The sequence below is a fragment of the Triticum dicoccoides genome, chromosome 1B, assembly GCF_002162155.2.
Source record: "Triticum dicoccoides isolate Atlit2015 ecotype Zavitan chromosome 1B, WEW_v2.0, whole genome shotgun sequence".
NCBI classification, from domain to species: domain Eukaryota; kingdom Viridiplantae; phylum Streptophyta; class Magnoliopsida; order Poales; family Poaceae; genus Triticum; species Triticum dicoccoides.
The window spans coordinates 470263436-470276647 of NC_041381.1; the positions used below are offsets into that span (position 1 = coordinate 470263436).

A 13212-nucleotide genomic window follows, 5' to 3' on the forward strand; every position below is an offset into this window, starting at 1 on the left:
ACGAGCAAGCCCTCGTAACAGAAATGTTTTTTCTTCATTTTGGCAACTGAAATGTTTGTCAGACTCTTTATAGATGCAGCTAAAATCTCAACAGCTCGAAAACATATACAGCAGCTTTGGGAAGAAGGCACAAGCAGCATTGATCTGCATGACAGCAGGATCACCTGAAAGACTCCACATTGAGCCACAGATTCTAAAATTCTACCAGCACTGCACAGCCGCCAAACAAGTCAAGGATACAGACAGGGGCACTATCAATTAAATTAATGTTCAGGTCCAAACCTGTACACTGCTATATGATACACTGAAAGAGAAAAAAAAACGAGTCAGGCGCATAATTATACATGCATGCAAGAACCCTAGGTGCTGGTTATCATGTCTATTTCAAGGTTTGGTTTTCACCCTCTTTTTTCTTCTTTCCCCTCCTGCCTATCAACACGCCATGCCTATCCGATGATGATACCTATGTGCAACTTGCAACTCCGCTGCATTAAATATGAAATGATGCACAATGGGAGGGAGCAAGAAATCATGTATGGGGTCAAAAGAATGCCCAAGGCTATGAACAAAAGCCGCCATTAGAAGCTTCCGTCGGTGATGGGGTATCATCGAGAATAACATCAGCAGGGTCCCCGACCCAAAGTCTGTCCCTCCACCGAAACTTGATCCTCAGCTTCCCATTTGCATCCACACCTATAACCTCACCTTTGCTCGCATATGTCTCCATGCCCCATCCCCACCTCGGGGCAACAAGACCAGGTCGGATCCGTACTCTGTCGCCTTGCCGGAAGGGCCTAACCTTCTCCACCTCCCAACCTTTGCATAACCATAGTCTCTCGCAGAAACAGAAAGAAACCCAGAGCTCCCCATCCCCGGCCCTGTGGGCCACCCCTATGCTGTTGTGGTTCACATCACCCCATTGATATGTGGGGGTTACAACCGAGTCCTTAACCTTTACCCAGTCTCCAATGCAGACTTCCTCCTCTTCCACCACTTTCTCCACCTCGGCTGGGTCTATCAACCAAGCCCTCGCACCAGCTGGTGTGTGAATCCTTAGCTTCCCATCAGCATCAATAGATGAGATGGTCCCTATACTTGAATGATTATGATTAGACCAACCAAATCTTGGCTGACGGATACAACCTCTGATCCGCACACGCTGCCCAACGACAAACCTGCTGACTCCTTCAAGCTGGCTAGAAAACCCTATCCACCTTTCCTGCTCACCGCAAAATGCCACATGAATAGTTCCATCCCAAGCATCATCTTCATATCCAATCCCATGCACCACCCCGATGCTACCTGGTTTGAGTGACTTCCAGTCATCCGCATCGTTCTTCAGCCTTACCCAGTCTCCAACCTCAAAGACTTGCTCAATCTCAAGATCTGCAGGATCACCTCTCCACAACCCAGGCACACCAAAGATGGCCACCCTTACTTCTCCATCAGCATGTACACCAGCAATTATGCCTCTCGAATCAGGCTTTGCATCTCTCCAACCCCATCTCGGCTCTGAAATTCCAGCACGGAACCGAACATGAAGGCCAATCTTAAAGGACTGTACTTTCTCAATGTCTGTGTTATGAGTTAACCATTTCCCTTTCCTGAAACAACCTGCCAACTCCAAGTAACCAGAGTCCTGAATGCTATGGACCACTGCTATGCTTATTTTTCCAACACTGTTCCAATCATAAGTAGGTCTGCTCCCAATACTTGGCTTCAAGCGCACCCAGTCTCCAACCTCAAAAGCTGAGAGCCTCTCAGCATCACCTGGAGCGACCTTCCACAGGCTATTTCTACCAGAAACCTTGACATTTAAAGTGCCATCCATGTCTATCCTCGAGATAGCCCCAATGGTTGCTGCAGTTTCATTTGACCATCCAAGGCGTGGCTCAGATATGGAAGGCAACACATGAACCTTTTCGCCCACTTCAAATGGCTGCGCCTTCTCTATGTCTGCTACCGAACAAAGGAAAAGTTTGCTCCTGAAGCAGAAAGCAACACCCATGTCACCATCTTCTTCCAGACTATGAACTACACCGATACTGCTACGAGTCACATCCTCCCAGCCATATTTTGGGGATGGGACTGTTGCTTTGACTCTAACCCAATCACCAACCTGCAAGCACAAACAGAAGATGAGGATCTAGGATTTGCTCTACAAATATCAAGGACAAAGAATAGTTCTAACACTAAACAGCAAAAAAACAGAAGTACCTAATTCAGGGGAAATTAGGAAGCTTCATACCTTAAAATCATCGATCTTCTCCATGTCTGATGGATCCGCCTGCCAAGATGCAGATCGATTAGGGATATCAATTATGAGCAGACCATCACTCTCGATGTCGATTATTTTTCCCACGCTGTGATGAGTTTCACCACCCCAGCCGTATCTGGGCTCTGCAATAGATCTCTTTACGCACACTTGGTGTCCAATCTGGGAAGTAAGCAAATAAAAGAATATCACACAAAGCAAAATCGAAACAGGACAGAAAATATCTCATAGCGCAGTCAGATCTAGCCAGTTAAGATAAACCTTTACAAAATTGACTAACCAATTATTACAGTAAAAGATTTCTGCCGTGGTTTTAACGAGAGGTTGTTGTTTAGTTAGTCCAATAAAAAGTGCACACAAATACTCATGCAACACCAAACAAACTCCGCTTCATGATAAAGACATCTGAGTATGGAGTTGCTGACCTCACGAGAACAAGTGGTATAAGTACAAAACAAATACCTTGAAGGGGTCTACATGTTCGACCTCCTCTGGCTCACAGAGCCATGGATTGGACAGATAGCAGAGGCCCAGTAGGAGGCTGCTGTCTGGTCTGATAGAGTATACAACACCAACGCTTCCAGGAGTAATAGATTCCATGCCATGTACGGCAACCGTTAGTGAGGGACGAATCCGGACCCAGTTGCCAACCTTATATTCTTCAACCCTTTCAATTTCAGCAGGATCAGCCCTCCATCCCCTGGAAGCTCCTGGAAAACCAACTCTCAAGATTCCATCATCATCGACACAGAGAACTGTGCCAATGCTATCTCGTGACTGACCACGCCATCCAAATCTGGAGAGATAAAAGGATTATTAGAAGACCATTCATTTCCACAAACAGAAAGGTTAACGAAGTACATTGTGTTTTTCTTTGTCTTCACAGATCATTAGGTTGGATACTTAATAGATATGCAGTAAGAACTAACTTATATTGAAAGATTAAGATACTGACATGCAAATGACAATCCATAAATTTTTTGCGAGAAATTCAAATGGCAATCACATATTCCAACATTACACTTCAAGCTTTACGTTTGGCAATAGGCAGAAGCACAGAACTCTGTTTTGCAAATAGATACCATTTGCAGGCTATGATCATTTTGACCACATGTGATTAGAGACAATCCTGGTACATCAGTTTAAATTAAATAACACAACATATTCAGAACATATATCAGACTGGGAAGGTCTCCGCCAAGTTTTTGGTTTAATGGATCCTAAACCTACAAATATACAGCATGATTAGCACCCATAACCTAGCACAGACGATGGAATGTATGGAGTACCACGAAATTTATCTGCAGTTAGTATCAGTTGGGTCATTTACTAGATTTAAAAAAAATGAAATCTCGAAACTGTAGTGCCGGTTTAAAAAACAAAAGTATCACACCGTCGTTCCTGTGTCGAACAAAGAGCGACTCTTCGTCCGCGGCCTGGCCAAAGAGGGGCTCTTTTTGTCAAGTAAAGGCCGAAGAGGCCCTTTACATCCACCTATGGGCCGAAGAGTGACTATCCGTTTGCACTTGAGCTGAAGAGGTACTCTTTGTTAGAACCTCGAACTAAGAGTTCTTTCTACCCATGCAGTCACACGCTTGTACATCCCCTGCGCATCAGAGCTTCTCCTGGTCAAACCCTCACGCCACCAGGACCGCATAGACAAGGAGAATCCATTCAGACGAAGAGCCATTTGAACTACACCTTTCAATCTACACCGACCATCGCAAGCCTACATCGTGCTCGGTGAGAAATTTTCCACTTAATCACACACAACTACTCATCTAGATGCCGCCAAACTCCTAGATATTGCCCCTTGTCATATTGTAGAATTGACAGAGTTGGCAACATCCAGTTCACGTCCGTGGGTGGCACAGATCATGGTGTGCACGACCAATGACAACAATAGGATGAGGCACGATTTCTACGAGGTTGGCAGCATCTAGATGAGTAGATGGATGAGAGTAATTGGAAAATTTCTCACTGAGCGCAATGTAGGCTTGCGACAGCCGATGTAGATTTTAAGGTGAAATTTATTTTTCACGATGCACGATTCGAGCCATTCTTCGTCTGAATGGATTCTCGTCATCGATACGGTCCTGACGGCATGAGGGTTCGGCCAAGGGAGCTCCGGAGTGGCAGGGACGCGAGTTTGCCGTACCTCACTGTAGCTGTAATATTTTCATTCAGGATTCAAACGAAGATTGCCTATTCGGCCCACACATAGACAAAAAGGGCCTCTTTGGCCCATACACAGACGAAGAGTCACTCTTCGTTCGATATGGGAACGACAGGGTGATACTTTTGAAATTTCTGAAATCGGGACGTTTCGTAAAAAAAAATCATTCACTAGCAGGTGCCTACAAATAGACGGTGCAGAAACTCAATCATACTCCCTCTGGTCCAAAATTTAAGACCTGTACATATTGTCAGAAGTCAAGATTTTGTATGTTTGATCAAGTTCATATTAAAAAATCAACATCTACAATATACCAAATCGGGTATTAGATCCATCATGAAATATATTATATTCACATTTTATTTGTTTAATATTGTAGATTTCATAGTTTTTCTGTGAACTTGGTCAAACTTTAACATGTTTGATATTTCATATGGTGTCTGTCCATTTTAATTATCTTATTGCCCAGATAAACCACAAAAATGTTCACCATGCTTCCAAACAGGGAAGTGAAGCACAGAACCACTGCAACAAAATAAATATTATCCCATAAACACACTAAGCATGGCTTTCTCCAGTTCACTGGTAGACAAAAGCCATGTAAGGTGTAGTACTGGAAGTAGGGAGCATCGAAGTTCATTTACCTTGGCTCTAAAATATCAGCTTTGAGCTGCACATGCTGGCCCCTATTCAATGGAATGACCTTGATAACTTCACTGGTCAAAACACGAGCTTCTCCAGAGCAAAATGACACAATAAGGTGGTCATTGTCAACAATAGACTGGACAAAGCCAATGCTTTTGGGTCCAGCACCTTGCCAGCCAAAATCCGGAGAGGTAACTGTTCTTCTAAACTTAACCCAATCCGCAACCTCATATCTGGTTATAGAATTAAGTAAACGCATTAAAGATGATCTTGCAATAATGTGCATTCACAAGGACCAGGTAAAAGAACATAGCAATTTGGCTCAAGGTATTAAATTTGGAAGTAATAAAAATTAACATCAGACCTAATACGGATCATCAAGGAAACAGCTAAAAACCTAGTGCAAATAATGCAAAAAGATATATAAAAGCAATAAGACATGAGTTCCTTACATGGTTGGGGAAAGATGAACACCTTTATCTTCAAGTTTTTCCATCAGTTCTTCAGAAATCCATTCTCGTGGGAGCCTCTCAAGAAAATCTCGCAGTGTCCAACCTCTGTAATTAATAGGAATAATATTCAAACTTGAAAACATATGATGTAAAAAGTTTGCACAAAACAAACTAACCCATGGTACCATTTTACTCACACAACCAAACATAAAAGCAAGTACAAGAAGATAACTTCAAACAGCCTTGCCGCAAAGGACTTTGAATAAATGGGGATACTCCCTCCGTCCCATAATATAAGATCGTTTTTAACACTAGTGTAGTGTCAAAAACGCTCTTATATTATGGGACGGAGGGAGTAGTTACTTAAGCAACTAAATGTCAGTTTCATGTCATGTTCGTTAGTGTTTTCTCGCGATACAACAAGAGTTTGGCGTATCCTGAGTTCCTGACAGAAGGACTCCTCAAAAAAAGAAGAGCAAAACATTTACACTCTTCCTCACCACAAGCGGCCGTAAGAAATAGGGATAATTAAGCGTTCAATAGTAACTTGCCTGTGGTTTCTCACATCAACAGCAGGTGATGGATGCTCCAGCATTTGAACAACCCAAGTCAGGTTTTCCCGAATCATTTTGGATGCATCAGCAGCTATGTGAAAGGAATTATCACCGTCGTCATCCTGATATAACCAAATAGCACAGCATTATAAATAGACATGAACACTTGCTGTTGACACAATGGTAACAAAATCAGGTTTTGAAGAAAATATAAGCAGTAACAACAAGATTATGTCAGAACTCCAGTTCTGCATACAATACCTACAAACCATGAGAGGGGTCAGGAGAACCAAAGGAAGGTAAAGGAAAAACATAGGAGACAAGGGAGTACATTCCAAATTCAGAGGACTAATTTATACATCAATGAGACAGTAAACTCAGCTCATGTAAGTTATTCATGGTATTTAGATCATGATTATCAGCATGCATTTCTGAACTTTAGTACGGCATAGAAATGTTCTAGCAGAAAACCCAATCCTAAAAGAAAATCTATACGACAAGAGAGCTTAAAAACATCGATAATCAACAGCACTCAGTACAAGTAAATCAGGCCTAACTGAATCTTGTGGATCGGTAAGTTGGCATGTAAATAGAAAGCCCATGATGCCCATTATTTAAAAAAAAAAAGATGTGTTTGCATGTTTGACTTGCAACTACTCCCTCCGTCTCAAAATAAGTGTCTCAACTTTATACTAACTTTAGTGCAAAGTTGTACTCCCTCCGTCCGGAAATACTTGTCCAAGGAATGGATGTATCTAGATGTATTTTAGTTCTAGATATACCCATTTGTATCCATTTCTATGACAAGTATTTCCGGACAGAGGGAGTACTAAGGTTAAGACACTTATTTTGGGACGGAGATATTAGATAACAAAAGAACTAATGTCCAAGGATTCAACAGTGACCCTGGTACTTGATAGAGATGTCTAACTCAGTGAAACTTGATATCTTCGGTGTGCAAATGCCTGGGAAGTAAAATTGGGATGCTCACACATTTGGATTCAAATATATAGCAGAGTGTTTCTTGGTAGGTTCATGAGGAGAAAATGGTTGCTGGTGACTGCAGAACTACTTCAAGTTAGGGCATGTACAAAGTCATCTAGTCAGCCGTCTGTAACATTGGACACGTAGGAAAAGAAGTGACATGGGGGAGAGAGAAAAGGGAGAACGCTCGAGCCTGTCTGCAGAAATATCAACCGTCTACTCCCTTGTAAATCGCTGCTTATAGACGGCTTTTTTCCCGTTGTACAAGCCCGTCGCATGTCATGGGCCCTATATCTAGATAGCCGTCATCTGCACTAATGTACGAGCAGTTGGAGTATTTACAGCAGACGCCCGGTTGTACGCTTATTTTTGACGGTGTCTATAGCTGATGTGTACATATCCTCTAGATAGCCGCCGTCTGCACTGATGTACTTGCCCTTAGAGCTTCCCTTATACAGGCTGCTATATCCCAGTAATTAGAGACAGTATTTCTTTTTTTTTTCTTCTTTTCTACTGTTAAGTAATCCTTTCTAGAGTAAATTATTAAAAAAAGTACGTTAGCAAGGTCCTCATGACTGCTCTCAAGTCACAGACAAACACATACATTTGGCTGAACAGCTTGTTACTGTCTATAATTCGAAATGTTATAAGGTGAACTCATGATGCAAATCACATAAATGATAAATTGGAAGAGTACAGAACTAAATCGCATGTTGGGAACGGCTCCCATTTAGTAGCATTACCACATAACTCCTAATATCCACTTGGCCACTTGCGCGGGAGAGATTTTTTTTAACTTGGCTTCTAGACTTATCTGATTGTCTTTTGAAATGACTGAAAAAAAGACTAAGCCACAATACCTGTAGATTACAATCTGCCCCAGCAGCTAAAAGCAAGCCAACACATGAGTTTGCACCTCTGTTCAATGCAACATGAAGTGGTGTTGTGTTCTGAGCATTTCTTATATTTACATCGACTCCAGCATCAAGAATAATCTGCCATAAGATACAAAGAGAAAACAAGTCTTATTTCGATACAGAAAACATAACAGCAAAAGAGTGTAGGAAAAATGTAACCAACAAATAACCTTTACCTTTACCAATTCTGCATCGTTGATCATTGCTGCAGTATGCAATGCAGTTCGGCAATGTGGGTCATCTTGTGCTGTAGGATCAGCACCGACAGCCAGCAATATTCTTACCAGCTCTTGGCCCTCTAGCAAATACAAACCACATACACTATCAGGACAATCGTGGTATGTAATGGATAAAGGCAGGCTTCTGTGCTGTCTATTGTGCCATTATCTTAAGGAACTGACTTAACAAGATTCGCTGTTACGGTATCTTTTGAGGGTGATATGAGTAATTGAGCAATTACCTTTCTCGTGCTCCTTTTTAAGAGCAGCTGCCATGCACAAAGCTGTTCCAACAGGGCTAGGTACATCAACTGCTTCAACTATCTGCTCTTTCGATGCAACTTCGACCCATCTTTTCACCAAACTGGCGTTCCACGTCTCGATACATAAATGCAATGGCCTATTAATCATAAGAGAATGATGTCACGGTATAGAAAAAAATTAGACAGATAAAGCACCAAATGGAAGATCCCAAGCTGCAGCGGCTCAAATGAATTAACAGAAAACATTGACAGATGCATCCAAAACCTAAGTTCCCAGCTCACTATTTCCACTTATTGTATGTATATCCTTACGTCTTATTCTGGGAATTTGGTATGCTCATAGAACTGCAACCTCCATTTTCCAGTATGACAATAGCACAGTCGGTATATCTCTTGGCCACAGCAATATGCAGAATAGATTCACCTTCTCCATCTACTGCATTAGGATCAGCTCCAGCCATGAGCAATTCCTGCATAACACATAGAAAGATTCTAAAAATAGGAACCAGCTTATCTCAAAACATAGATGAACATGATGACGTACTTGCATGCACTCTGGTTGACCATGATGAGCACAGATATGTGCAAGAGAAGGACCAAGGCCTTCTCTTAGCATAGAATTAACATTAGCAGATCTCCTTATAAGTGCACGAACACATTCTGGAGAGCCAGCAGCCAAAGCAAATACAATTGGAGGGCTTTCATCCTTGTCTAATATGTCTACGTTCTGTTGGTAAGCTACAATAGCTTCCACAAGCTCTGCCGAGCCTCTACGGCATGCTAAATGCAATGCAGTGTATCCATCTGTATTTTGTGCTTCTAAGAGGGAATGAATTAAACTAGAATTTTCCATTGAGGCGGCCTCTGCAAGTAGATCCCTGCCAGACGCAAAAAAAAATAGTGTTAATACAGTACAGCTATAGCTCTATAAGTAGCCATAAGAAGTTGCTAAGAGCTAACCTAACACCAGTAGCATTGCCTTCGCACACAAGATGATGTAAAGCATTCGGATTATCATGAACGAGGTCCAGCATGGAGGTTCGTGATGGTTCCACACCGTTCGGCAAGCTTACATTTGTGAAGTCACTGCTTAAGCAAGTAATGCATTAGAATCAATTATATCAGAAAGCTAAGAACTCCCAAGAAAATTACTTGGGAAAATATAACATATTCCACTGAAGATAATATTCATCTTCCGCCGTTTCCTAACACACTTTCAGTTAAGTTTCCATAAACCTTTACTTCTTCTATATTTAATTGGGAATAAACATTAGCCTGGAACTAACATAAGCAGATCTCCCTATAGATGCACAAACACCTGGAGAGACAGCAGCCAAAGCAAACACTTGTTTCATCCTCGTCCAATATGTCTACCTTATGTTGGTAAGTTGCACTATATATATGCCCTTCTAGAACGCTTGCAGTCAAGATCTCAAAACTCGCATTACTATATATAAAAGCATTTGTATTGATTACATGGGTTGCTACTAGTATATATGACATCATTATCAAAGGTACTACATTGTTCACCACTTGTGCTAGCTTATACAACCTCCGTCCAGAATTAACTGTCGCTGAAATGAGTGTATCTAGACGTGTTTCAGTGTGTAGATACACTCATTTCAGCAACAGTTAATTCCGGACAGAGGGAGTACTTAGAAAATGTGTGTGTATTAGAGATCATGTCAATGTCCACAACAACAGGAAACAGAACACTTAGTGGTTTCCAATTATAATGCTACAAAGAAGTACAAACTTGGATAAAGAAATTACTTCTCGGGACTTGCAGGAGGGCTCCTTGGTATCTCTAGTAGATGGCGAAGAAAAGTTTTTAGCATGTCCTGAAAAGATGGTCTTCTCGAGGCACGGAATTGCAAACAATCACCAATCATCTTCCACAGCTCTCCAGGAAGTCCTACACCTACTACTCTTGAATACTGTGGAGGTGGCTTCTTTTCTTTTACAACAGACTTATAAATGTCCTCTGCACTTAGCCCAGTCCATCTGCATTTCAATTAGCATCTAACCACACCATTCGCAAAGCATTAAGAAACACAAAAGTAATAATCAGACTACTTACGGAACAGCTCCAGTGCACATTTCCACAAGTGTACATCCAAAACTCCATGCATCCGACTCTGGTGATATTCCATTTGCACTATCCCAAAACAGATTCAGTGACTTCTTCAATGGTCCCCATGCCTCTGGGGCTGTATAATTGGGACTAAGCACCGTAGCATCCATGCCAGACATGTTGGAGTCATCAGGCACTTTCCGACTAGTGAGGTTCTTCAAAATTGCCGAAAGACCGTAGTCGGAGACGACTGCGTGGCCGTTTGCATCTAAAAGAATATTGGACGGCTTTATACTCATACAAACAATACCCGCTGCATGTAGCTCTGCTACTCCACGAGCAATATCTGCTCCGTACCTACAAAGCCAGGCCCAGAAAAGAAGTCTTCAGAAACTCCACAGATTTTAGTAACAAACCAAGCACACTAAAAAAGAGCCAAATAATTATTATCCTTTACGAGAAGTAACTTCTCCTTATGGTATGGGTGTTTCCATGCGCTTAGCATTAAAGCGATTAACTATGCAGTTCGCATTAGGATAATCTAGCCACAGATAGATAAACAGACAACTGCGTAGAAAATCATTGGAGAATGGACAGCTGGTAAATGCAAATGCATCAAACAAAGCAAGCTACTTGAACCTATCATCCGAAATGGCCTTAATTAGCATGCAATAGAATTCAAATATCAGCCAAAATATAAAATGTCTTCGGTCTTCCGTTAGTCAATTGCACAGAAATATATAACAGATGCTTGGGAACCATAGTCAGTGCCAAGGTTTTCGAGTCGACAGTCGTTCTGGGGTAGCGACTCTTGAATAGTCGACCCTGCAGTTGCGACTAGTCGCGACTAACATCCGAATCTGCAGAGTCGACTTTTTTTTACGACTCATCAACTAGTCGCGACTAGTCGTTCGACTCAAAAACAGTGGTCAGTGCTGATATTAATAATAGTATTATTACAGTAGAAAACAACCACAGGTGAGAATTTTGCTCCATGCCTTCCATTTTAAAGACCGTGCCAGTTTTATGGAAAAACGTCTGATGTGCAAGATATGATCTGAAAAAAAATCAGTAGGGCGTAGTCACCAACATACACTATCTAGGAATTTACTTATGAGCATGCACGGTGGAAAAGCCCATGCTCTTAGCATAAACAAGCATGCTGGTCACTCAGCTCATGGATAATACAGATAACTGCAGCTTCACGGCTCAGCAGCTTGATGGGAATTGACCATCAAAAACATCGCCAAAGCCATGCAGTTCTGTGAGCGTCTTGGCTAGAAAAATCCACCAATTAGATTTTAATGGAAGCAGAGAGCACCTTGGTCTTACAGGCATTAACTAAAATTAACTTTAAGTTCATGAGAGCTCTGAGCCTGCTACGCCTACAACACGACAACATATATAGTCTAAAGGGCACAAAGAAGCTGGCAGCATTAACCGGACATAGCTCGACACGTATCCATACCGAGAAACTCGCAGATAATGAATTGAGTAGCACCGCTGATCAAACAAACGCTTTCCACGTCGCAGCTCAAACTAGCATACGACAATATACGACCGTTAATGCTCATTCTTAGCTAGACTGCTTGGCGCAAAATACATGCGAATGAGCACGTGCTGATAATGAATTGCATAGCACCACTAATCAAGTAAGCGCCTTCCTCGTCGCAGCTCAAACTAGCATACGACAATATACGACCGTTAATGTTCATTCTTAGCTAGACTGCTTGGCGCAAAAAACATGCAAATGAGCACGTGCAGATAGCAGATAAAACGACACACGTTAAGTTGCAACTCATCTAGGTTGATGGTAATTTATTGCGCTCAGTGATGAATAAGCTCGACAAGCAACAGGAATAGCTAGTGAACAACTAGTTAGTTTCCATGATTAGATGCAATGCCACACCTGAGGATCTGCTCAAGCGTGAGGCGTCCGCCATTCTGCCGCATCTCTTCCTGCACAGACCCTGGGTAGCGATCCATGACGAAGCAGAGGTGGCCGTCGACCTTGACGGCGCCATGGAAGGTGCAGACATTCCGGCACCAAGTGGAGGCTCGTCTCAACCGCTCTACTTCCTCCTGATGAACACCCTCAAGCTCGTCGGCCGCTGACAGGGGCACCCTCTTGACCGCCACCGGGTGCTTGCATCTCTTGGCACCACCGGGGCGGCCAGCACGGGACAGCGTGCCGGCACACACCTCCTGGCCGGCGGGGCCAGGCGGGCCGCTCCCGATGCGGCGGGCTAGCTTGAGGTCCGGGTGCGAAGCGAGGTCGACAGAGGTGCAGGGTGGCGGGCCGGCGGCGGGCACAGGGACAGCAGGGGTGCGCTTGGGGCGGGCGAAGAAGTCGTCCTCGTCGTCTTCGTCGGAGGAGCCGGAGTCGGAGTGCAGGAAGGAGGGGGAGGAGGGGGAGTCGGAGAGGAGGGAGAGGATGGGGAAGTTCTTGCGGAGCGCGGAGACGGAGTTGCCGACGGCGGTGGGGTGGCGGCAGCGCGGGCAGGGGAGGACGGCGCCCGGCGCGGCGGCGAGCATGCGCGCGAGGCAGGCGCGGCAGAAGCCGTGGCCGCAGTGGAGGAGCAGCGGCGCGCGCTCGTCCTCGTCGTAGCGGGCGTGGCAGAGCGAGCAGCACGGCACCCTCATCGCGCCGCGCC

At 43.5% G+C, this 13212-nt stretch overlaps 1 protein-coding gene across 1 annotated transcript; it reads right to left on the reverse strand.

Annotated features, from left to right (window-relative positions):
• Nucleotides 1–230: 230 nt before the first annotated feature.
• Nucleotides 231–13201, reverse strand: LOC119341852 (E3 ubiquitin-protein ligase KEG-like). The gene is made up of 15 exons (XM_037613705.1): nucleotides 12468–13201; nucleotides 10565–10915; nucleotides 10258–10488; nucleotides 9445–9570; nucleotides 9029–9362; nucleotides 8797–8954; nucleotides 8464–8621; nucleotides 8180–8301; nucleotides 7947–8081; nucleotides 6100–6224; nucleotides 5549–5653; nucleotides 5096–5329; nucleotides 2738–3071; nucleotides 2249–2437; nucleotides 231–2119 (listed from the first exon to the last, which is right to left on the reverse strand). The coding sequence occupies exons 1-15, from the start codon at nucleotides 13199–13201 to the stop codon at nucleotides 560–562; spliced, it is 4896 nt and encodes a 1631-aa protein (XP_037469602.1). The 3' UTR covers nucleotides 231–559.
• Nucleotides 13202–13212: the final 11 nt, after the last annotated feature.